Source organism: Phascolarctos cinereus, unplaced genomic scaffold (assembly GCF_003287225.1).
Source record: "Phascolarctos cinereus isolate Bilbo 61053 unplaced genomic scaffold, phaCin_HiC Scaffold_9;HRSCAF=440, whole genome shotgun sequence".
Lineage (NCBI taxonomy): Eukaryota > Metazoa > Chordata > Mammalia > Diprotodontia > Phascolarctidae > Phascolarctos > Phascolarctos cinereus.
In genome coordinates, this window is record NW_027556402.1 from 155,347,456 (window position 1) to 155,372,428 (window position 24,973).

A 24,973-nucleotide genomic window follows, 5' to 3' on the forward strand; every position below is an offset into this window, starting at 1 on the left:
GGGGTGGGGGTCTTATGGAATCCATTCTAACCCATACCTACAACTGGTTTAGGCCTAAGCTGGCTCTGAAATTCCAGGTGGTAGGTTGGCTCTGGGAACCCTCCAGAGACTTGGTTCTACTTCTGGGGGGTTCCTTAAGCAAATCTAGATTGAAACAGGCTGTCTAGAATCCTTGTGGAATAGACTAGAAGCCCTGGGGGCAAGGATCTGTTCACCTGGTTCCCATTTAGACCCAGAGATGGAATGGAGTGCTATCATCCTGACATCATTCTGTGCCCGAGGATATGGTCTTGGGGGCTGGTGCTAGGCTCCTGAGGATGTGAAGGCTACTGTTTTAACACTATGATTAGAAGTCTAGTGAAAAGGCAGTGGGACCCAACACGTGTTGCAGGGACACCAGACCACTCCTAAGAAACAGAGAAATCAGATCGACTCATTCAATGCAGCGACAGAAAAAGGGTAAAGCCATGTGTGGAGCCTAGGATAATCAACACAATTCTTTGTTAATGCCTGTTTAAAAATAGCTCTCTCATGTGTTTAATATGGTAAGGCCTTCCACTTAATAGCCATTATAACATGTTAGAAAAGAGTGTAATATATTATTAGAATAACATTTTCAAGTCTGATTATAACCTGTAAGCAGTGACCCACAATGAGGAAGAGTTTTCTCAAAGGTCAGAACCGAGGCCTCTTCCTCTTCAAGGGCTAGTTCGAATAAAGGCTCATACCTCCTTGTTTCCTCTAAAGCATCACTCTCCTTATTTTTCAGCAGCAAGTCACTTTCTTCCTCCCAGAGTGGTCTTTGCCTTTTTTCTTTCTCTTTAGAATCTTCCAATTCCATCTTATTCTAGGAAATAAAAAGAGGCTAAGGGCAACCTGAAATGGGGAGCCTTAAAGCACAGTTGCCAGGCAGCTCTTGCCATCCCCAACTCAGGAATTAAAAGTCAAAACATTATTCATTCATGTTTCCTATGACTGAAAGACCTTCAAAATTGCTGGATGTCTCTAAGTGTCAATGAACTGTAACTGCATTCTTTGCCAGTGGCATCAATGTTTAATTTAGGCCTCTCTCCAAAGCTCATATCAAGGTGATCTTGCCCAAAATAACAAAAAAAACCTGCCCCCTTCTGCCCCTCCCCCCCAAAAAGGCAGGGAGGGGGGAGGAGAAAGGGAGGCAGGTTCCATGATTGGTCACCTCAGCACCAAAACTATCTCATGTTTCAGAGGCATCAAGGGGCTGTAGTTTCAGATTATGCATCGTCCAGCTCTTTGGTGTTTCTATCCATCCTCAAGGGATGCATTTTGGGAACAGGCAGGAAAAAATGATAACTTTTTCTTTGGCCTTTTATGATACACTCAAATATTAGGTAGATTAAGGATTTCAAGAAAGGGGCTGGAATTGGTTTTCTTAGAACCCACTTGTAGTTGTCATACCCTCTGCTCCCATCAAAATCCCAAATACGCTGGTACCACGATAGTGTCACGGAGACTTCCTCATTACTGCAGGTCTTTGCTTGGTCTTATTAGGAGTTTCAGTTAGTCTGAGTGGGAGACAACCTTACTTCCTTCCACCTGGAAATTAATTCTACAGAGATAGGCAGCTTGATGAAGTGGGAAGATCACTGAATTTGATGCTGGAAGACTTGGGTTTGAATTCCAGATACTGCCTTTTGGGTCCTTGAAAAATGAGGAGAAAGCTGGATCTCTCTAAAGTCTCTTGTAGTTCACTACCAGCTGTGTACAAATGGGCCCAAACCTCTCTGAGCCTCAGTGAAGTTAGTATATTACTACTTGCACTGTCTAGATCATAGGGTTGGTGGAAGTACCTTTGTAAGTCTTCAAGCAATAAGCTTGACTATAGCATTGCTTCTGGCAATGGCTAGGACACCACAGTGGAAACTGCCCCCATGAAGGAGTTTCATTCATTCTATGGGATAAACGAAAGAGTCCTAGAATCCCCTAAATTTCCCATCAGTAATCTCACCACTGGCCCATTTCCTTCCGTGACAGAGGAGGAGGTAGAAATCTGGTCAGCTGAACTTGAAGAAGTTGTGAAGGGAACCACAGTATCTTCAATGATCTTGCGTTCCTAAGGAAAAGGAACAAGGTTAAGAAAAAACATAATTCAGAATATACATGTCAAGAGGGCACTTTTTACTAGCAAACTCTGAAAGTAAGTGGGAAAATTTATTTTATTCCTAAGGCTTTTCAAAAGGTTGCAAACAATATAAGGCAGGGTTTATTTTTTTCAAAGTGCAAATGATTTAGTACAAAGGACCCCTAATTCCTAGGACTAATTTAAAATACTCTTAGGTAGCCAGTTAAACATAAAATTTGCTATTGTAAGAGAAAATTCACAATGATATAAACGATATGAGAACTGAAGGTGCTGAGCATAAAACACGGCCTTTATGTCTAATATGAGGTGGCATTTTGCTGTTATTTTAAAATTATACTAAAAACACACTAGTCATACCCCATATTAACACTGTCCCAGGCAAATGATTTTAACAGAGTGCCACTATAGCCCCACCTTAACTTTATAAAGCTAATTTGTTATGTCTTAGGTCAATCATAAAAAAAGTCCTAGCAGTCACTCATTCCACAACCAAGCCAGTTCTCTTGTCAATGTCGGCTTTCAAATTTGCCTGAATTGGAAGCTAGATGGTTCCAATCTATTCAGATTCTTTTACTTAAGAGTCAGGGAGGTCTGAGTTCAATCTTGTTTCACACACTTATGAGCTGTGTGACCCTGAGCAAATCACTTAACCTTTCTCAGCATCAATTTCCTCATCTATAAAATGGAGATGATTTTAATACTAATACATAAAGTTGTTTTGAGGGCAAAATGACATAATGTATATAAAGTGCTCTGCAAACCATAATGCATTATGTAAATGCAGTTATATCATCATCATCATCATCATCACCACTACCACCACCACTACCACCACCATCATCATCCCCTCTTGCCCTTTATCTTCACCTTTCTCCTTTATCTCTCCACCCTTACTGGTTCAGCTCCACTTAGCACTGTCCTGTTGCCCACCTTACCTAGTACTCCCCATTTGGATTGCCCTCCTTAGCTTAGTTGCCCACGACACCCATTACCTCATCTTCTCACCATTCCCAGCCCAAGAATATGCAGTCTTCTATAACATTTCCATTCTGTCTTCAACCCCTTACCCTCTTTAGACTGAGCTCCTCGAAGGTAAAGGCTCTTTTTTGCATTCCTTTGCATTCCTAGCATTTAGCTCAGGACCTAACACACAGTAAGTGCTTAATAAATGCTTACTGACTTTGGCACTAACTGCCCTAATACTGTTTTGCTGAACCTGTGTCCCCTGACCCAAGGTCAATGTGGCATATGGTTAAAAACAGTCAAAGTTGGACCCCAGCTGTGTGATCTTTTGTAAAAGACAGGATTGAACTAGTGATCTCCAAGGACCCTCCTACCTTTGAATCTAGGATCCTATGATCTCATATTTAATGGGGTTTGGCAGTATGTGCCTGCATACAGCCACAAAGTGAAGATAGCGACACATAAACTCAAATAATTTTGACATAAAAATAATCCCAACTGGATTATTTTACTGCCATCCAAAATGCTTACCGTCATACTATAAAAATGATTTTTTCATTTCACCTGTACAAACCAAACCAATCCCTAATCAGATAGGTATGTTCTCACACAGGGGATAGGCTACCACCACACAGACTGAGAGCTAGAAAGCTTTAAACCTCTCATTGTGGCTCAAAACTGTCTTTATTTTTAGAGTGTATTCTAGGAATCAGCTTAACGAGATTTGTCATCGAGGGGAGAATTTACTACCAGATGGCTCTTCTATATGCTTTTCAAAAGGCTGACAGTAAGAAGTCTTTCCCAAGGATGGACAGATACCTACCTACCAAGTCAGAAGCCTGAGATTTTGCTGAGTTGTGACAGAAAGCTCATTTCACAATCTGCTCCCCAGTCATTTTTCCTACCTCCTCATAATATCTACGCTCTTCTTCTTCCACTTCCTTTTGTGCTCTCTCCCATTCTTCTTTCAGTTTGTCCTGTTCCTTCTGGTATCTTTCCTGTTATGGAATAGTTCAGTAAATTGGATGGAACTGAGCACCTCACACATCACTGGGAATCATTAAAAAGCAAACAAACGAACAAGCCCTCATTCTGTGTATAATAAATATGTCGCAAAAGTTACTTTTTGCTGTAATGTTATGAGTTGGCTGGATAACATGCAATGAAGCAGGATGAGATTTCTGTGGTCATTTAAACTATTCAAGTAGATAAGAAAAACACTATAGATATTCAGCTACATATGCTAGGACTTTTCTGTAGACATACTCTTCTATGCAATGCTAGTTTGCACCCTAACTTATGGATGCGGAAAAATCGAAGAAAAATGAAAACAAGCTAAAACCTGCCTTAAGACATTGTGCATTAAAAAGGAAATTAAATCTATAGTTTACTATAACTGGGATTGCTCAAAAAGGCAACTCAGCACAGCATAAAGAATGTTAGACTTGGAGCGAGGAGGACTTATGCTCAAATCTTGGCTCTAACCCTTGCTAGCTGTGTCATCCCGAGGGGATGTCCCTTCATGTTTCTGAGCCTCAGTTTTCTCATATGTAAAATGGCAGTAAAATACCTAGCTCAAACAACTGTTTGAAGAATGTGCTTCATAAACCTTCAGTAGCGGTTTCACAGCAATGTGTGAGCTCTATATTCAAATATAAGCTTGGGCACTGATCTAAAAAAAAAAGAAGCTGCTGCTAGGGTAGCTTAATATTTAAAAAAGTCTCTTATGGTTTTAAGTAAGTGGATAAGATGGTAATTAGCTAAGTATCTGGATTGCTTTTTGCTTCAAGTTCTTACAGTCTTCCACCAAAATGGAATCTTTTGATCTGAATAACTTCTGAATTGAGGGAAGCTTTTTAATGACCCATTAAAATGTTATCAGGATTAGAACTGCCCTTATTGTCTTCAGAAATACTTCGATCAGTCACCACATCTAGGGGAACATAAATGTTCTGTATAAGGAAGCCTTCAAAATTAATTGAAATATTTAGCCAGGAGTCTTGACCAGGAAGAAATTAATAAACTGATGCCAAAAAAAAAAATCGTAGCTGAAGTTTAAAACTGGTGCCCCAACTAATTTTCAGTGGTTAGGCAGAATGGGGGGGGGAGGGAAACAAACGTTTATTAAGTGCCCACTGTAGTAGTGCCCGCTTTGCTAGGCATTTTACAAATATTATCTCATCTGGTCCCCAAAATAATCCTTAGAAGTAAGTGCTATTATCATCTCATTTTACAGCTGAGGAAACTGAGGTAGACAAATGTTAAGGGACTTGCCCAGAGTAAGTTTTCTGCATAGCTAGTTAAGTGTCTGAGGTAGGATTTGAACCTAGGACTTCCTGATTTCAAGCCCAGCACTCTATCCAGTATACCACCTAGCTGAAGAAATGCTGAAATGTAGAACCTCCAGCCAAAAATTGTGACTGCCATCAAATTACACTTAAATGGGGGCAGCTAGCTGGTGCCATGGATAGAGCTTTGGCCCTGGAGTCAGGAGGACCTGAGTTCAAATCCAGCCTCAGACACTTGACACTCACTAGCTGTGTGACCCTGGGCAAGTCACTTAACCCCACTGCCTAGCCAAAAAATTTTTTTTTAAAATTACACTTAAAAACATGCCATTCCTTTTTATCGTTCCTGAGCATCCTTGGGAATACTGAGCAGCCACCATTTTTGCCTCCTACTACAAGCTAGCACACCACCATCCCAGCAGGAAAAGTACATTACTAGATTCTTCTGACGACTTGTCTTACTCCTATACCTCTTAATGCTCTGGAAGAAGCAGTGTTGGACAATATGAGGCAATCCAGAACCCCACTGGCTGACTAAATTCCAGTCCTGAAATTCTGACTTTTCAGTGAAGTCCTAGAAGAATTTCAGCAAAGATTCTGCTTATAAGACTCTGACTCTAGAACTTCAAACATGAGGGCAGGTATAAGAAGCTGAGGGCTTGGGAGCTTTTATCCATCCTTTAAGGATATGACTCAACATAAACCAGTCACTTTGTTAGCCAAGGAGACCAACGATCAGCAAGATCTGAATGGCTTTATTGTGTGTGGTGGTGAGATACGTGCATTTCTCTTACTCTGAGAGGTACCCCTGTCCCAACACCCAGGAGGAAACTAGAGAGGGAAGGATGTAAAGGCAGCTGTTAGCTGAGGGACAAAGCGTGACCAGGTTCTGCAACAAGAGCCATCTTTCTTAGTGTAACAGAAAGAACACTATGATAGAGCCACATGAGAAGTCGTTTTCCATACACTATGGCATTTCTGGTGTAGATGTTTACCATTTAACTGGGCGGAAGGCCAATAAATGAAATGTGGGGATTCCAGAAGATAGGCACATATACTTTCCATCTCGTCAATTTTATGAGCAGAAAAGCATGTGACTAGAACCAAGTGAACCAGATTTTAAAGAAAAACCGGGCATCTTTCCTACAAATACATTTACTTTTTTAAGTCATAAAAAATGTTTTATTTCCCCCCTGCTTGCCCCAACTTAAAATACACCAAACTCATTAAGCTTTTCAAATCCTTTAAAGCAGAACTAAAGCTTTGTTTGATTCAGTTGACTATTTGCCAATAGTTTTGGAATTAATTTTCTAAAAGTAAGAATATTTTGAAGATGTAAATTAAAACTGCCTTTAGTATTATTTTCTGAATAACATAATGTAATCAATGCTTTTGAAATTCAATGTCCATTTCCTATGGTGGAGGTAGGGGAAGAGACTAACTCAAGGATTGAAAGGTATGAAATTTCCAAGGCTTCCTTATTAAATATCATCTAACTGTTTTTTTTTTAATTAGAAGAGACGTGGATCACAGCCAGATAGTGGAGTTTTTGTAAATAGGACATTTCTTTACCAGAACCTGGACAGAGACCATAGCCTCACTTCACCAAAGCTATCACACAGCTATTTGGGAACTGATTTCTACAGCTGTCTTGGTTGGAATTTGATTAGTGACCAAAGGGGAAGAGATTCTGTCAACTATTAGTAGGATGACTTGTTTTGACCATAAAATGTTAATATGTAGATTTCCCCACTTCATGCTAATAGCTGTTTTCTCTAAATATGAAATGACGTATGATGACATCTGAATGGTCACAGTTAAAATGTCAAACTAGTCAACTGATAAGACTATAATTTTATACTTAGAGATTTTGCTCTAAGAGGCGTCATGGTATATAACCTATAGAGAACTGGATTTGGGAGTCAGAAACAACTTGGTTTGAATTCCACTTTAGACACTTACTAGCCTTGTGACTTCGAGGAAGTCACTGAACCTCTCTGGGACTCAGTTTCCTCATCTGTAAAACAAAGGGGTTAAGCTCAGATGACCTCTAAAATCTATGCTCCTATGATTTGTCAGGCCCACATAAAAACTATTCATGGCAACAGAAAGAAAACGAAAAGTTGAATTAAAACAAACAAATAAAAACAGCTGATAAGCAAAACCCAGCCAAACCTGAAGCAAACGTTCCTGTTCAAGCTGCCATTTCTCCTGCCGGCGGCGCTCCTCCTCTGGATCCCATGCCCACAAGTTGAAACGCTTAGAAAAATAAAACCATGATCAGAATCCAGCAATATATCTCAAGAACAGACAGGGCCAAATGAACACAATTAAACTATAGTCTAATGCCCAAGTGAAAATGCTGAAGCTTCAGTTTTTAACTTTTCTAAAGGCCTTTCCTGGTTGGTTAAAAAGATTTTGTATTTTGCCCCACTTTGGTTTTCTTCCAAGATGCTGGCTGGATTCAATGAGCCCTTTATGATTTAATGAATGCACAGAGTAATTAGCTCCTGGCATGAGACAGCCTTTGCTTCATCCCCCATAGGAATGACGTTTAAAAATCTGTTAATATTTCTGGGCACAGGATGTACGTGCTTTCAGAACAAAGATCCTAGGTCAATTTACATATATCAGATCAATCTTATCGGGTGTTTACGTTTGCAGTAACACAAAGAGACACGTCACTTAGCAAAACATGGACTATAACTAAAATTTTGCTAAATTCAGCAGGGAAATGACATTCCTGTTAGCTAATCATGGAGTGAGTTGGGCTAACCTATATGGAATTTGTGTGGGAACTTTGGCACAGATCAATCATGTCAAGTTCTTGGGACTGCCCGGGGGGAGAAAAGGAGAGAGAGAGAGAATCACAGTGAACAAGAATGAGCCCATAGGGAAGTGCAGAATAAGGGAGAAGATGATGAATGCAGCAAAAGATTTGTCCTTTTGGAAGGGCAATAAAGTTCCTCAAATAGGAAGCAAAGAAAAAGAACCATAAAGACATCATCAGGATTGGTCTTGGACTTATTTGACATGTGTTTATGAAGCTGTCATAGGCAAAGCACTGTGCTAAGCACTCTGATTAATATAAAAATGAATATGATGTGGTTCCTGCCCTCTAGGGAGCTATAGTCTAATAAGAGAAATAAACACGTATACAGATCACTACGCTAAAAGCTAGCAGGTAACAGATGCCATGAGTGGTACAAAGACACTGCTGTAGGACTTTGGAGGAAACAAAGCTTATCTTTTAGAAAGTCCTTTAAAACTAGTAGTACATCCACAGACGCTAAGTTTATTATTTTGTAATTAAATGCTTATTATCTTTTTAAAAATTTTTTTTATTTTTATTTTTTATAGGCAATTGGGGCTAAGTGACGTGCCCAGGGTCACACAGCTAGTAAGTGTTAAATGTTTGGTATGAGGCCAGATTTGAACTCAGGTCCTCCTGACTTCAGGGCCGGTGCTCTATCCACTGCACCACCCAGCTACCCCTAAATGCTTATTATCTTATAGGCAGGTGAGAAAGCAGGTGGCCTCATTTTTTATCAAAAGGACATTAGACATACAAGCTCACGGATGCTTTACTGAAATACTTCTTTAGATTCTCTCTGAGTTACACTTCTTTCCCAAAGTCAGAGGGATACATCATTTCAGTCCCTTCTCTAGCAAGCTAGCAAGAGTAATCTATCTGGTAGATTCTGAATTTAGTAAACACCAGAACGGGACAATTTACCTGTACAGAAGAAGCCGAAACAAGCTCTGGGAACCTTCTAAGTGTTCTAGTCTATTAGAGGTACAGCTCCAAGATCGGATCAAGTCTTATGCTGGCAAAAACATAACTGAGCAAACCAGCTTCTCAGATGCCTATCAGATTATTGTGGTCAGTTTGGGATTGAATCACATGCATACATGTCTACACTAACCAGACTGTGGTGTCATGGTACCAAGGTGCTCAGAGTCATAGGGACAAGTATAATGGCGCTCACACATTGGGCCCATGGCTTCTTGGCCTCAGCTCAGTTTTAACAGCATTATTCTTATAAATCTCTAAAGTGGGAGAAGGACATGGGCCATAGCCATAGCTGAAAAGGCTCATGGAGGAAAGAGAACTTATTGAGGTGGTGGGTAGAAAGGTAAAATTTGGGGAAGTACTGTAAGATCCAGGGGTGGGGAACCTGTGGCCAGACTTGACTGAATCCAAACTTCACAGGACAAATTGCCATAATAAAAGAATTTGTTTTGTAAAACTTGGACCCAGTCAAAAGGCTGCACCTGAGGACCTAGAAGGCCACATGTGCCCGAGGCCACAGGCTCCCCATCCTTAAAAATCTATGAAGAGATGAGAAGGGAAGGGAAGGGAAGGGAAGGGAAGGGAAGGGAAGGGAAGGGAAGGGAAGGGAAGGGAGGAGAGGAGAGGAGAGGAGAGGAGAGGAGAGGAGAGGAGAGGAGAGAGAGAGAGAGATCCTGGGCCCTCTTTTCATATTTATTTTTAATAGCTCACTTTATATTTTATCAATACTAACTGAAGTACACCAATTATTTTTTCAAGGTATAACGACAATATTGTATAATGATGGAAAGCCTGACATATTACGTGTCCTGGAAATATGAGTAATTTCAGTATCCTGAAAATTTTGAAATATTTTCATTCATTCATTGCTTCAATTTCCTCTTTCTTGACTGGCAATATGCAAATGAGGTTCCTTTAAATAAATCAAGTATCCTATTAAACGACTATAAATATCACATTAAAAAAATAAAATCAGTTACTTACAGGTGTATTTGCAGGTGACTTCTCACTGCTATTAGACTCCACTGCACAAAAACAAAAAAACATATGTTTCCAATTTCCTTTTGGTGACTGTACTTGTGACTCCTATACTGTTTTAAAACCACTTACTGCTTTTTCATAAGCCAAGAGCATTAGAAAATCATGATAAAGTAGACCACAGAAATAGGGTGGACCCAACACCAAGAGAAGATAAGGTAAGACTGATATGTAATATATGTATACATTACTGCATAAATTAGCACCAGTTTCTAAACTATAGGCAGCAACTACTCCTTACTTTGAAAAGACAGGAAATTTCTGTGATGCACATTGTACTCTGGCTTATGTCTTCTCTCCTCCCTGTCCTACAGGGGGAAATACTAAGCAGAGAAAGGGCAAAAGAAAAGACCTTGTGCCACAGTTACCAACAGAACCATTACCATTAGATATTAAATGCTTCTGATCTCCCTGTTTAAAAAAAAAACCAAAGAGGAAAAACAAAACCAAAAAAATATACGTAAGTAAATGATGTGGTGTTTGTTTAGGGTCTCAAAAACCAAAACAAAACTGTTCTGGCAAAATGATGAATGTTTTGTTTTGTATTTTTTTTTAAGTTCTAGAAATGTCACGTACAGATTCTATGCTGAAGAAACAGCTCTTTGCCAACTGTGTGCCAGAAATAAGCACTTTTCTATGAAAGCAGAAGGGGAAACAAATAGCAGGCATCATTGATTCACCCCCCAGCAGGTATTCATGCCTACTCAGTGCGACAGAAGAAATGCGCAACTATCCGACACATCATTTACCTGACTGGGAGAAAAACCGTGAACGTCGCCAAGAGTTCCGAACCCTAAGCGGAACAGTGGCTGTGCCAGGCGACTCTAGATCAGATGTTAGAACAGAACAGATTACACAACTTGAAAAAAAAACAAAACTGAACCTCAAGAAAGGCGGAGGGAAAAGGTGTGTATGTGTGGGGTCCTGGTCACAGCTGAGGCATGGGCGGAGGCCAAGAGAATTTGAAAAAAGAATGTATTTCAACAAAACATGCAGACAATTTGAATGCTAATCCCCCCTCCCCCTTTTTTAAATGGTACAGATCAGTGAGTGTAGTGGGTACTCTCCACACCAAAGCAGACTGGCAATTGTTCAACTTGGCCTGTACCAAGGGGTTAAATGACTTGTCCACAGTTGCCCAGAAAACGTGTCAGAAGTGAGATTTGAACCGAGGAGGCCATGATAATTGTCTTCAAGGGCATGAAAGGCTGTCATGTGGAGGAAGAATTACTTTTGCTCTTTTTGGACCAGGAAATTACCAAGATTAGAACTGTCCAAGGAAGTTTCCTCCTCCTTAGAGACCTCCCAGCAGAGGCTGCATGACCACATATTGGGTGAGTTTTATGGAGGATTCCTTTTGACTGCAGATTGAATTGGATGGCCTTAGAGGTTGGTTGCAAAGTCAAATTCTGTTATTCTGTCTTCTGACTCTAAGCCCAGCACTCTAACCACTAGGTCAAATGCTGCCTCTTAAGTAATATTTACCAATATAGTAAGGATTTTTTAATCTAGACCTGTGATTTTATTGGGGAAGGGAACTCCCAGGAATGAAACTTCACAATTTAACACCATCTATGTAGTATTGAATTTATTATTTTGTTAAACATTTCTCAATTACATTTTAATCCTAAGAGTTTTGTAAACCCACCATTTTGACACCTCTGCAGTGGATAGAAGAAGCTGGGCCTAGAATCAGGAAGTCCTGAATTCAAATTAGGCTTCAGACACTTTACTAGCTGTATGATCCCAGGCAAGTCACTTAATTTCTGTTTGTCTCAGCTTCCTTAACTGTAAAATGGGCATAATAATAGCATCCACTTCCAAGGGTTGTTGTGAGGATTGAAGGAGATAATATTTATAGAAGTGTTTAGTATGGTGCCTGGTCCAAAGTAGGCATTATAGAAATGCTTGTTCCCTCAAATAATATTCATAATTTTCATAACAAATAAATAGTTACTAAGGTATGAGTACATTTTATTGAAATACCCTCCATTGAGATACCATTTTTCTCTTCTGAAACAGTTGGCGAAAGAAACTTAAATTGCTAAACTTTCAATGCTTTTTTCTAATGATTTCAGTATTTAAAGACCACGTCTTTTCCCTCCACCCCACAATCCAACATTTTTTGGGGTATGTTTTAGAAAAAGACTAGAATTGTAGACAGGTTAGTGTACGTTAAAATCAGAATCAATTTTAGATTTGAAGGAAAACTTAAGAGATCTGTATTGGGGGAGATGAAATCACAGTTTCACTGAAGTATTAGTAAAAGATACCAGAATGACAGCTTCATTAATTTAGAAATATGGCCTTATGAAGAATCAGGAGACACTGCAATCTGATTTCTCATTTCTCACCTGGCTGTATGACTTTGGGACTTCTCTTGAGTTTTCCATGGTGCCCCAGGAAGCTCATTATTAGGAGAACCTCATCGTCCTATTAGATTCCAATGGCCTTGCTATTCTACCTTGTTTACCACTCTCATTCACCACAATCCCTCTGATTGGAAGGTGGAGCCATGACTCCCAAATCTCCATTTAAGGAGGGAGCTCAGCCCCCTTCCCCAACGCTTCCCCTCCCCAGTTCTTTCTTTTCATTGTTGTCTTCCCTCAGTAGATTGTAAGCTACTTATATATTGGGCTGGTTCTTTCTTTCTTTTATTTTTTCCTATTTGTATCGTCAGTGCTTAGCACAATTCCTGACATATAGCAGGCAGTAATTAATTGTTTGCTGACTGATCTACAGTGGACAGAACAATAGATTGAGAGCCAGGAGACCTAGTTTTAATCTTGCAACTACTTTTGACGTGAAAAGTCATCTAAACATATTTGTTTTTATAATTTATAAGAAAAGATACTACTTAACATCAATTGCCAGAAATCTGGAGACTCTCACTTTATAAAAAGGTGGGGAGGGACACAACACATAAGGTTATATATATCCAAGGCTCAGTGTTTCTCACAAAAATACAATGGATAAACTAAAAGCATCACTATAATTTATTTTTCTATCAGCAGTGCCCTCAATGTACGCTTTTAATTGTCTAACACTTACAGTCACTCCACAAGTATGTATGAAGAGAGAATTAAATAATAATATATCTCTCTAATAGATACGTTCAATCACAGGGGCATAAAGGAAATACAGAAGCATAAATGTTTGTCTTGAAGGAAATGTGTTTAAACTCCTAGGATTTAGAGGTGGAGAGGACCATTAAAACTCATCTATATACCAATGCTCCTTAATTGGTTTTTTAGAAATGCTACAATTTAGGCAATTTATACTGAGTGAGGTAAACAAATTCCTTTGGTTTAGCAGCACATTCTCTAGCATAAAATTCCTTTTAAACGTGCAACTGAAGATTTGTTTACACAAGGTAAGCACGTTCTGCATGTAATTTCCATTTATGCCCACTGGTACCAAATCCAATCCAACAGGAATTTATTGCATGTCTACTATGTTTAAGGGCTTGGGGTAGGTGCTGGGGATACAGGGACTAAACAGATTGAAAGCACACTCAACGGGATTCACTGACAGGCAACTATCAGTCTTTAATCCCTTAAATGCACTGGTCTGAAACGGATACTTTAATGACAGAATGGAAGCAGTTTTCACATTAAGGAGTTGGTACCCACAAACATGTTCCCTGGTTATTTCCCTCCTAAAACAGATGCTTGCTGTTGTGAAGACCAGGCCTATGTCATTTCCCAGAAGGCAACATAAACTATGACAGTCGATTCTAATGCCATTTCAAAATAATGGTTCCTCATTGCTAAGAGCGAGCCAGAAACAGGCACTTTTTCAATGAAAAGAGAAGTGGAAACAAATAACCAGGCATCTCTGGCCTGCATCTGGGTCCAGCTCCAGATCATACCTACCAAATGCTAATAAGCTATGTTTTAACTTTCCTCCCTTCTATCTGCTTCTCCTTCAGCAGTGGAGCCAATTAAGGCCAACGAAGCTCACATACTGTATATGACTTACTAAGGCCTTGAGAAAGGGGGTCTCCTTCTGAAAGCTACTGGGGTCTTGGCTGAGGGAGGGGAAGGCAGTGTCAGGGTTGCAGCAGCTCTACTGGATATGCAAGCGGGTCCCCTCCAGCAGTGGTGTCAAACTCCAACAGAAATGGGGGCCACTATACCATACAGAACCCCGCAGGCCACATATGGACTTAGAAAATTTCTTATTAATATCTATATTATATTGCATGTCATTTATTCTGTTAAATCCCAACTGTTTCCCAATTATATCTTGATCTGGTTTGGGCCACAGTTGGGGGTGCTGTGGGCTGCATGTGGACCATGGACCTTGTGTTTGACTCCTCTGCCATAGCTGTGGATCCTAAGTAAGAAGGAAGGGATAGGGGGCAGTGGATAGAGCACCGGCCCTGAAGTCAGGAGGACCTGAGTTCAACTCCGGCCTCAGACCAAACACTTGACACTTACTAGCTGTGTGACCCTGGGGAAGTCACTTAACCCCAACTGCCTAAAAGCAAAAAAAAAAAAAAGGCAGGGATACAATGAGGTCACAGCCCCTATCCTAAAGTGGAATTTAGCAGTCCTTTCTCCCTGTGAAGGCAGCTTCAGTCACAGACTTGATTATTTGCAGGCTACAGGTCCCCATTCTCCAGTTATATAACCCACAGAGACCCTGAGAAATGATCAGGGCTGATGGTTCCGCCATCTATAGAACATGCCTTATCTTTTCTTGCAGAAATGAAGCTTTCATCACAGTGCTGAAGAAGAGTAGATGAAATTCATATGAAACGTTTTCTTTTTCTTTACCTTGTGAATCAAGATTTGGCAAAGTTGATTGGCTGGTTTCTGGTACTTGGTTCAGGTACGGAAACAACAGAACTGCTTTTGGTTCTGGAGACTTTGGCTTCGTTGCCTGTGTAAATAAGCAGCACACATGACTATTGTTGTGAGTACTAAACACTCAGGCAGAAAGGAAATCTAAGGACACAGCAGACAAAATTCCTCTATTACAGAAACATTCTACCTTTCTGCATTTAAATGACCGTCATTGGAGATTTGAAAATTAGGCAACTCCCCCATCACCCCAACTGGCATTAAGCACTTTTTCTCCAAACCCCATGTAGTAGAAAGGCCATGATTATCACATACTTCCTGTAACCCTAAGGAGGCAAAATTCTAACTCGGTTACATAGATGAGTGGGTACTACGCATTGTTTTCTCAAGTTCTCACAATTGACATGAGCATATTCTTCTCCTCTTACAAGTGACCATGTGTATTCATTCAGTGTGTGTGTGTGTGTGTGTGTGGCAATTGGGGTTAAGTTACCTGCCAGGAGTCACACAGCTAGTGAGTGTTACGTGTCTGAACTCCCCGTCCTCCTGACTCCAGGGCTGGTGCTCTACCCACTGCACCATCTAGCTGTCCCCATTCAGTGTTTTAAAGATATGACTACATAAGCAAGTTTTCCCAAAGCCAGAGTTATATATATTAAAAAATATTTTTAAAAACTTTTTTGATGGACAAGTTTTCTTAAATATTTATACATGCCTATTCCTAGTCTCTTTTTATGCTTATAGTTTTAATTATGAACTATACATGGCTTAGGGAAATTAAGTGACTTGCTCTCAGGGTCGTGAATAAAATTGTTAAGCTTTGAACTCAGGTCTTCCTGACTCCAATGCTGACTTTGCTCCCTAAGCTGCCTCTATAATAAGTGTTTGCGCAGAAAATAACCTAACAAACACTGAACTTTATGGACATCCCTCTAAATTAAGTTCTTCAGTTTCATTCATGCACATGCATACACACAAACCTGCCTTCTCAAAAGAGAACACTGACCACTAATTTAATTTTTGCTTGCTGAACAAGTCATTGTGATGGATTCTTGTACTGAGCTACACTGGTCAATGGAGCATCTTGGGCTATCTGTCCTGAGTGCTAGCAGATAGCCCCAGACTCTGAGTTCCTATACCTTCTTCTTTCCACAACCTCCATTGTATTTCTTGTCTCATGACCAGTCGGTCAGCTATCAGCTTTCACTATGACTGGTGAACCCTGCTACTGCAGTACCCCTTTCTCTTTTAATTTGTGGCTCTTAAATGAATGAGCTTCAGTGCATGGAATCTGTGCTATCTTTTCTGGATATTTGGATTGCATCTTGGAGGCTAGGTAGCTAATTTTATTGTTCAGGGGGATTTCTGTATGTAAGGTGTTTCTGGATTTACATCACAAGTAATTTGTCTATAATTATGAAAGTTTAATGTTAAGGGCACTTCCTGGTAAAATTCTATTTTCTCTTATGGATTATAAATTCGACCCAAATGAGGGACTGAATAAACTGTACCATATAGGTCAGGGTAGTATCTAAAAGTTAACTTTAATTTAAAAATGTTACAATGCCTATAATCACACAGGAGTTGGTACCCCACAAATTTTAACTTTAAGCCATTTTCTTACAAGCAGTGGCTGACAAAAGACAAGTGAGGGTGAACATGATGGAGCTGCTGCCCAATCCACAGCAGTGAACCAATGGGCTGTGTAAAACTCAGATGAAACCTTTTGCTTTTTATCAAATGCTCTCATACATCTGTTGGCAGGGTTTTGATTTTGTTTTACAAAGAAAAGGTCTTCAAAGAAAGTGAGAAAGTGATGGTGACTGCAAATACAAATCTCTTTTCTCCTTCCAATGATGGAGTACTAACTGTATGTAATTCAGGCAAAGAACAGTTACTGATGGGGCTGAAGAGAGGCTGACTCTTCTGTTTTTCCCTAGTTGGTTCAAAGCACTTTTCAGCCACCGAGAGAGGCTGAACATCAGGACAGTTTCCTCTGTGGGTCTTTGCAACAAAGAAACGTGATTTCTTCCTACCTGCAAACAGGTATCACTCCATTTGTGGACAAGGAGTAAGGGGAAGCACACAAAGTAATCATCAACAGATATTTGCTCAACTTTTGCTGTATGCAAGTCACTACTCTGTGCACTGGAGGTGCCCTAGGAATACAGGCCATGCCCCTCTAACTCTCCCCTCCTAACTTTATTTTTGTCAATGACAGTCCCGTTCTTTCGTTCATTCACAACTGAAACCAAGGTAGCCTAGCAGTGTGGAAGGAGCATAGGCTCTGGGGTAAGAGAACCTGGGTTCAAATCCTGACACTAAGTACTTATGTGATTTTGGTAAGTGATATAATGCCCCAAGGCTCCAGTTTCCTCATCTGTAAAATGAGAAGACTGAACTCGTTTACTTAATAGAAAGAACTGGAGTCACAATTTGCAAATTTCTAGTTTACTTCCAGACCCACTCTTGATCAGATGTTGTTTTAAAAAGACAATCACCATGATAACATATAATACACACAATTAGCAAAGGCCTGTAAACTCTGTGTTTAGAAGTCAACCTGAGTAAGCAATTAACTTAAGAAAAATGGAGTGTGTGACCGACCCACCGGCCTAGAATGGCCATTTTTGAGCATTTTGATACAGAAAGCTGAAAGATGGGTCACTGCCAAGTGTGAGGAGGACTGGAGAACTTTATACAACCTGCTGCATTCAAAAAACAAAACACCTGCAAAGTAAAATTATGTGAACTTGTGCACTGCCATTTGTCTGCTCCCTCAATTCCCTCACCTTCTGTGACAGCACCAGCTCCACCTTTCCACTCATTTCACTATCCAGTTTTCTCTGGCCTTTGTCTTCTGCTCCGTGGTCTGTAGCCTGGTGGCTGGGATTGAGCTCCACAAAAGCCACAGTTGGGCTGGCTCGAGTCACAGTCGTTGTAAAGTGCTGACACTCTGAAATGAACACATAAACAGAAGAATGGACACAATTTAAAAAAAAAAGTACACAAGATTTTTAAAAATTAATAAAACATCAAATGAATCATTCACAATATAATAATCCAAAGTATGTTTATCCTTCATTATGGCTTAAGTACTAAACAAGAAGTCAGATCAGACATGGTGAAAGGAATGAGATACAGAATAACTAATTTGGGGTTACCTAATCTAAAACACAACACTTCCAATAAAATCTCTAATTTATGTGTCAATGCCAGTACTTGAAAATATAAGTGGAAAAAAACCAAAAATTATAATTATAATTTACATAAAAGTCAAATGAGATGATATACTAGAGTGATTCTAATAATTTACATTTATCTAGGACTCTGGGAAGAAGCCAGGAAAAGTACTATTTCCATTTTTCTCATAAAGAAACTGAGAGAGATGAAATGGTATGCCTATATCCCTCTGGGATAGTAAATATCTTCTGACTCCCAAGTTAAGGGTTCTGCACCATACCTGTCTAGGCAATTGCTGCAGTATGCCTCTGCTTGTTATAGAATGATCTGTCTACAGAAAAAGAAGGCCTCAATCCGAATATCCTTGGGCAGCTTTTAAGAGGAATGCACCATCCACATTATCCATCTGAATCTCCTTGTATAATCAATGGATATGGTGTATATTTAACACCCATTTTACAGGACTTGCAACATAATTTTACTACTTAAATGGTCATAGAGATTTACGGTTTTTCTCTTTGTAAAATATTTCTGGCCAAAGATCTGTTTGGTGTGGAGTCCTTGGTCAGGAATTAAGCCTCTAAATACAACATTGCTCCCATGGGGAAAATGAATTAGGTCATGACTGGTAGTTCAGGATACAGATTTGAGGCATATCTACGGTGGTAAATTGGGAAACTATTTCAAGATAAAGAAATTTTCTAATAAGACCTCTAGATGTCAGTATAATCCTATCATTGGGAAAGGACATTAAGGGCTCATTCTATCCATGTTTGCAGATCCACTGGAGAGGAAATATGAGATAACATGGTACAGCGGATAGAATGATGACTTGGGCATCACTAAGACAAAATTTCAAGTCTCGCTTCTGATATACACTGGCTGTGTGACCTCGGGCATGTCATTTTAACCCTTCGATGCTCCCAAGTAACTAAGACCACAAAGTTGCAGAGCATGGGCTGACCCACATAGGTAGAGAGATTTTCATCAACCAGAAGCTGCTTATACAAAATGGATAGTCTGGACTCTTCCCCCAGGGAAGGAGGAAGGGAAGGAATGAAAAAAGGAAACGGGGAAGGAAAGAAAAAAGTAAGGAAGGGAGAGAGGGGACTCTTAATGCTTTGAAAGGTCAGTGAATGTGATTAGAGAGAGGGGCCCTTGAAATATCAAGCTTAGCTTCTGATAGAACTGGACTCAGTGGTCATGAAATGTAAAATGGCTAATTAGTTACTTTCTCCAAAACATACATGTTTTAATGGAGCCTGAATATTAGCATCCCAACTGATTATACTAGTGGTGATAAGTTACTGGATTCTCTTTTAATCATTCTACAACACATGATGTGATTCTCCCCTGCTTTCATTCCCTTTTATGAGTGGGAATAAACCTATTCCATATCTGACCCTTACTGGTTCACTGCAAACCTGGTTTGTTTGTTTTTTTCCCCCTCACAACTCTTCCACCCTCTCTCTTGATTCTGGTTTGCAGCAAAAGGTAACATTACTGTAATTACCCATGTTCCTTGGGAAGCCCTCATATGTGTGAATAGTTAATGAACGTAAGAATTTCAGGAGCCTACTCCTCTCCTAAGAAGTCAGGCATCCCTCAGAGTTGAACCCCAGGCAAACCATAATGGGAGGTAAAGGATAGGGATGGTACCCTTCCCCATGAGCTGCTGTGATTAACTCGGATGGCTCTCAGATAGCTTCCTAATGTTGGACCTCTGCCTAAGCTCTGTAGGTCCCTTGAGAGCCTGTGGTCTGCCTGACAAGCCTTTCATAGAAAAAAACTATGATTTCAAAGCCCCTTGTGAATGACCCCAAAACTACATTTCCATGGAACAAACCTGGTGAGTCACGCTCTGTGTTCCTACTTTCTTCTTGTCCAAAATCAGTTTCATCCTTTTGAGGTGGCAGTTCAGCTTCCTCAATGGTGGAAGCCTGTAAGGAGGAGCATTTTCATTAAAAGACAGAGCTGAAGCATTAATATTTGCCCCCCCCCTTTTAAAAAGTAGACTCTCTCTGCCTTAAGTCTAACATTCATTAAATGTATATCTCTCTGCCTGATCTAGGACCATTTCCAGTTGTGCTGATCTATATCTCGCCACTGGACCCAGATGGCGCTGGAAGAGAGAGTAAGGCTGGAGACTCTGCACAGCTCTGGCGCACTTCAATACAATTCACTTGTAAGTCATGGCATCACCTTCCTGATGTCACGGTCCTCTTCCAGAACAAAGGACAAGACAACATTATCAACTACTGGACTACTAGAGCAGTTTCCTAACTGGTCTCCCTGACTTTATTCTCTCTCCAGGCCTGCATGCTGTTACCATGTGAATATTTATAAAACATTATAATTTCTTTTAATCATGTTACCACACCATCTCATCAAGTAATGTGCAAATTCCTTAGCCAGGCGTTCATTCAAGGCCCTTCCTCTGGCTACCTCCTACCTTTCCAACTGTACCTCTCATTACTCCTCTACATAAACCCCTAAACTCCCTCCCTCCAATACCCACTGGGCTTCTATGCTTCCGTGCCTGTGCTCACATCATTCTCTTTGCCTAGAAGTCCTCTCTAATCTTTGCCTACCAAAATCCTACCCATTTCTCAAGGCCCAGCTCCAGGATCATCTCTTCTATGACGCCTTCTCTGATCATAATGCCTTCCCATGTGATTCTTTCTTTCCTCTATACTTTAACTTGTGGCCCTTAGATGGTATCTATCACTGCACTGTATTGTTATTTGAGTAGGCGTCTGATAAACAAGACTGTGAGCTATTTGAGGGCAGGGAATACATCTCGTACATCATTTTATCCTCCAATGAACTAGGCACAGTACTTTGTGTATAGCTGATTCTCAATACATACCTATTGAATAAATTAAATATATGATGACCTATCCTAGGATAACTAAGATTAACATGTGTTATTGTTACCATATTTTTCAATAGGGAAGAATTCCTACTATTACATGGCTAGTGGTGGTTATTCTTTTTACATATTCTGAAAACAAACTAATTCTGAGGGCTTTTTTAAAAAGAGGTGTTGCAGTGGATAGAGCACTGGCCCTGGAGTCAGGAGGATCTGAGTTCAACTCAGACACTTGACACTTCCTAGCTGTGTGACCTTGGCCAAGTCACTTCACCCCACTGCCTAGGCCAAAAAAAAAAATTTAAATTTACACACCTTTGACAATTATGCATTTTTCATCCAAAATCTCCGTCCAAATGGTTAAAAAAAATTACAATTGGTCTTTAAAGTTACATTTCTAATGGAAAATTTTAAACTTAAAAACTATTTTTTAAATCAAAGCCCTCAACTCTTGGGTACGAACTATCTAAATCTAAATTTAAAAGAAGCCTACATAACAAATGGCAATCCTATGTCTATACTGAAAGACCATAATGATTAATGATAATACATACTTTTGAAAACAGTAGATAAAACCGTACATGGCACTTTATCTCCTATGAATTGTTAGTGTTTCCTCATTTGTTTTTAAACAAATGGTTTGCGGGAATGTGACTTTTGGAGGTTTAATGAAGAGAATGGGTCAAAGTTTCTGGTATTATAATGAATATTTCTAACACAGACTTTCTTTTTAGTTATTATAATAAGAATAATTTGACATGGTTACTAGAACATCAAAATAAACTGAGGAATAAGTTGAATTCTGAGAATTCAGAAGGCCTGATGCATGTTATAATGGTAACAATGACAGTTGCATTGTCCTGTAACATTAATGTGGATAATATTGGCAGCACGCTACTTTTTAGCAATTTCTACACAAATGGACTAAATTATAAAAGGTATTTGATGCTGGAAGTGTCAATATGCCGTGCCAGATGGCTGAATTACATTCCTGAGAATGTTTCTGGTCACCACGATTAAGCACAAAAGATGCTCAAAATGAACCAGCAAACCTCACCAACATGTCAAAAGAGTTCATTTCTAAACCTTTTAAAGATGCACTACACCCACAAACCTACCATAAACATAATTGCAAAGGAAAAAAATTATTCAAGTATTCTTATCTGATGTGCAATTTTTTAATTTTTTTATAAATATATCACATCAAATTCTTATATTAACTATATACCCCTTTTAAAACACCTTAACATTTTATACTGTGGCAGTATATGCTATTGTACTCCTAAACTAGTTCCAAGCATCCAAAAGGATGAATCATTTGAGAAGAAACCTGAAATCTAGAGTCCCAACTTTTTGGGACTTCCTTCATTTGTGTCCTACTAGTAGATCTCCAGACTTCCTTTCTCTACCATTTCCCAGCAGCCATCTCACCCTGGAAGCTGCTTTCTCCACCATCCTTCTCACCTGGAAGCTGCTTCTCCACCATCCTTCTCACCTGGAAGCTCCTTTCTCCACCATCCTTCTCACCCTGGAAGCTGCCTTCACCACCATGGAAGTTGCTTTCTCCACCATCCTTCTCACCTGGAAGCTACCTTCTCCACCATCCATCTCGCCCTGGAAGCTGCCTTCTCCACCATCCATCTTGCCCTGGAAGCTGCTTCTCCACCACCCTTCTCACCTTGGAAGCTGCCTTCTCCACCATCATTCTTGCCCTGGAAGCTCCTTTCTCCACCATCCTTCTCACCCTGGAAGTTGCCTTCACCACTATGGAAGTTGCCTTCTCCACCATCTTTCTCACCCTGGAAGATGCCTTCTCCACCATCATTCTTGCCCTGGAAGCTACCTTCTCCACCATCCTTCTCACCTTGGAAGTTGCCTTCTCCACCATCCTTCTCACCTGGAAGCAACCTCCACCCATGTGGGACCCTCCTCTGGTTATTTCCTCCTGGAAGCCATTTTCAGGAAGGGCCACCAGGCTACCTGGGCTCCACTCCTGACTTCCTTTCTCCACCATGCCCTAATACCTCTCATCCCTGCCTTCTGCCCCCTGCTTTTCAGCTTCCTTTGATCTATTGTCATCCCCTCTTAAAGTGTAAGCTCCTTAAGGGCAGGGACTTTCTTCTTGTTTCTAGTAGTTGTTATTCAGTCATTTTAATTGTGTCTGATCCTTTATGATCCCATTTTGGATCTTCATGGCAAAGATCCTGGAGTGGTTTGCCATTTCCTTCCTAGCTCATTTTACAGATAAGGAAACTGAGGCAAACAGGATTAAATGACTTGCCCAGGGTCACACAGATAGTAAGTGTCTGAGGCCAGATTTGAATTAGCAAAGATGAGTCTTCCTGACTCCAGATCTAACCCCTGCAGCATCTTGCTGCACTAACACCTCCTATTATTAAACACTTAGAAAATGCTTGACTTCACTTCTCTCTGCTCTCCATTCCTTTTAGCTATTTCACCTGCATGTCCTTTTCACTCCTGGCACAAAATTGCCCACACTGTATATGGAAAAGGGTCAGCCTGAGGTCACAGTGGTTTTCCTAAATATGCAGGGTTTGGAGAGTTGCCATGGCCCAAGTAGTATACATCATTATTTATATAATTCATGATTTTCAGACTTTATTTAAGTCTATAGTCTAGCTTTTTGGCAGGTAGGTGGCCTAAAATAGTGGAGCGCCAGAACTGGAGTCAGGAAAATCTGAGTTCAAATCCAGCCTCAGACCCTCACTAGCTGTATGACCTTGGGCAAGTCACTTAACCCTGTTTGTCTCAGTTTCCTCATCTGTAAAATGGAGTGGAAAACCACTCCAGTATCTTTGCCAAGAAAGCTCCAAATGGGGTCACAGAAGAGTCAAACTGCTGAAAAACGACTAAACAACCACAACTAATGACCCGAAACTGCTTCTCTCTTCAGCACCATGTACCTCAACATTTTAACTGCACTAGTCAAGAGGACCCAGAAATGACAGGTCCTCCATGGGCTAAATGTCAATAGTGTCTGGCTAGGACCCCTTTACAGCCAATATTGCTCCTTAAACTTGTGTGTCTAGCTGTAATTAGACACAAAGCCAGAAGTTTTGTATAAACAGAGCTGGCTAAACCCAATAGCCCTGTAACTATATCTGGAAGGAACATAAACATGTTTTCCAAGAGGCATTTGCTGAAATCTGTTTTTGAAAAGGAATTTGCAATAGGCCCCAGCTCCTTCTCAAAAGCCTTTAATACAATGAAAAATGTTTCAATAGACATCTGACTGCACATTTCCAGGACAGCTAGTAGGAAACATTACCAAGGTATTGAATTATGAAGCAGAATTTCTATAGCTTCATCAGGGTGAAAAAAAATCTTACCTCTAGTCTTAGCCTTATTAATTTTGTTGAGGGGGTGGGAACAGAGCATTTTAGGTACCAAACAACTGTTTGACATTTACTAAATGTGAAATTAAAAGAATGAGGGAGAAGAGCAATGAAGCTGGTGGGAAGGAGCTGGCCAGCAGGGAGTGGGAAGAGATTATTTGGGACTGGCTGGCAGAAGGGAGCTGGTCAACAGTAACAGAAGGAGGGACTGCTGGGGAGGTCAGTGGGTAGGAGTTTGGGGAGTTGAGGTAGCAAGAGGAAGCCAGGGAGTGAAAAATAATGAACAATGGGAAATGCAGAGAAGAAGCCAAAAGGAAATCTTCAGAGTGCCTGCAAGAGCAATCATCTATGATGAAAAATATTTAAATCCTGTAAATTTCTTTAAAAAAAATGTGTACATATGTATGTATGTATGAGGAGGGAGAGGGGGTAGAGTGTTGAACAGAACTGTAGTCTTTCTGGAAAAAGTACACATAAGCCACTCTATTTGTATGACATAGAGGTATAATCCTCAATAGCCTAATCTTTATTAATTTTTATTACTATATTTTTT

General features: G+C 40.1%; 1 protein-coding gene across 6 annotated transcripts in view; it reads right to left on the minus strand.

The window, feature by feature from the left end:
- The window catches only part of LIMCH1 (LIM and calponin homology domains 1), a 365,498-nt gene that overhangs the window by 18,437 nt on the left and 322,088 nt on the right, over positions 1 to 24,973 (minus strand). For all 6 annotated transcript variants that reach the window (XM_078148667.1, XM_020990988.2, XM_020990997.2 and 3 more), the window contains 8 exons: positions 20,039 to 20,132; positions 17,802 to 17,965; positions 14,983 to 15,088; positions 10,148 to 10,188; positions 7,546 to 7,629; positions 3,988 to 4,080; positions 1,985 to 2,089; positions 729 to 847 (listed from right to left, as the gene is read on the minus strand). In XM_078148667.1, coding sequence (XP_078004793.1) covers positions 729 to 847; positions 1,985 to 2,089; positions 3,988 to 4,080; positions 7,546 to 7,629; positions 10,148 to 10,188; positions 14,983 to 15,088; positions 17,802 to 17,965; positions 20,039 to 20,132 — 806 coding nt within the window. The remainder of the gene's footprint in view (positions 1 to 728; positions 848 to 1,984; positions 2,090 to 3,987; positions 4,081 to 7,545; positions 7,630 to 10,147; positions 10,189 to 14,982; positions 15,089 to 17,801; positions 17,966 to 20,038; positions 20,133 to 24,973) is intronic.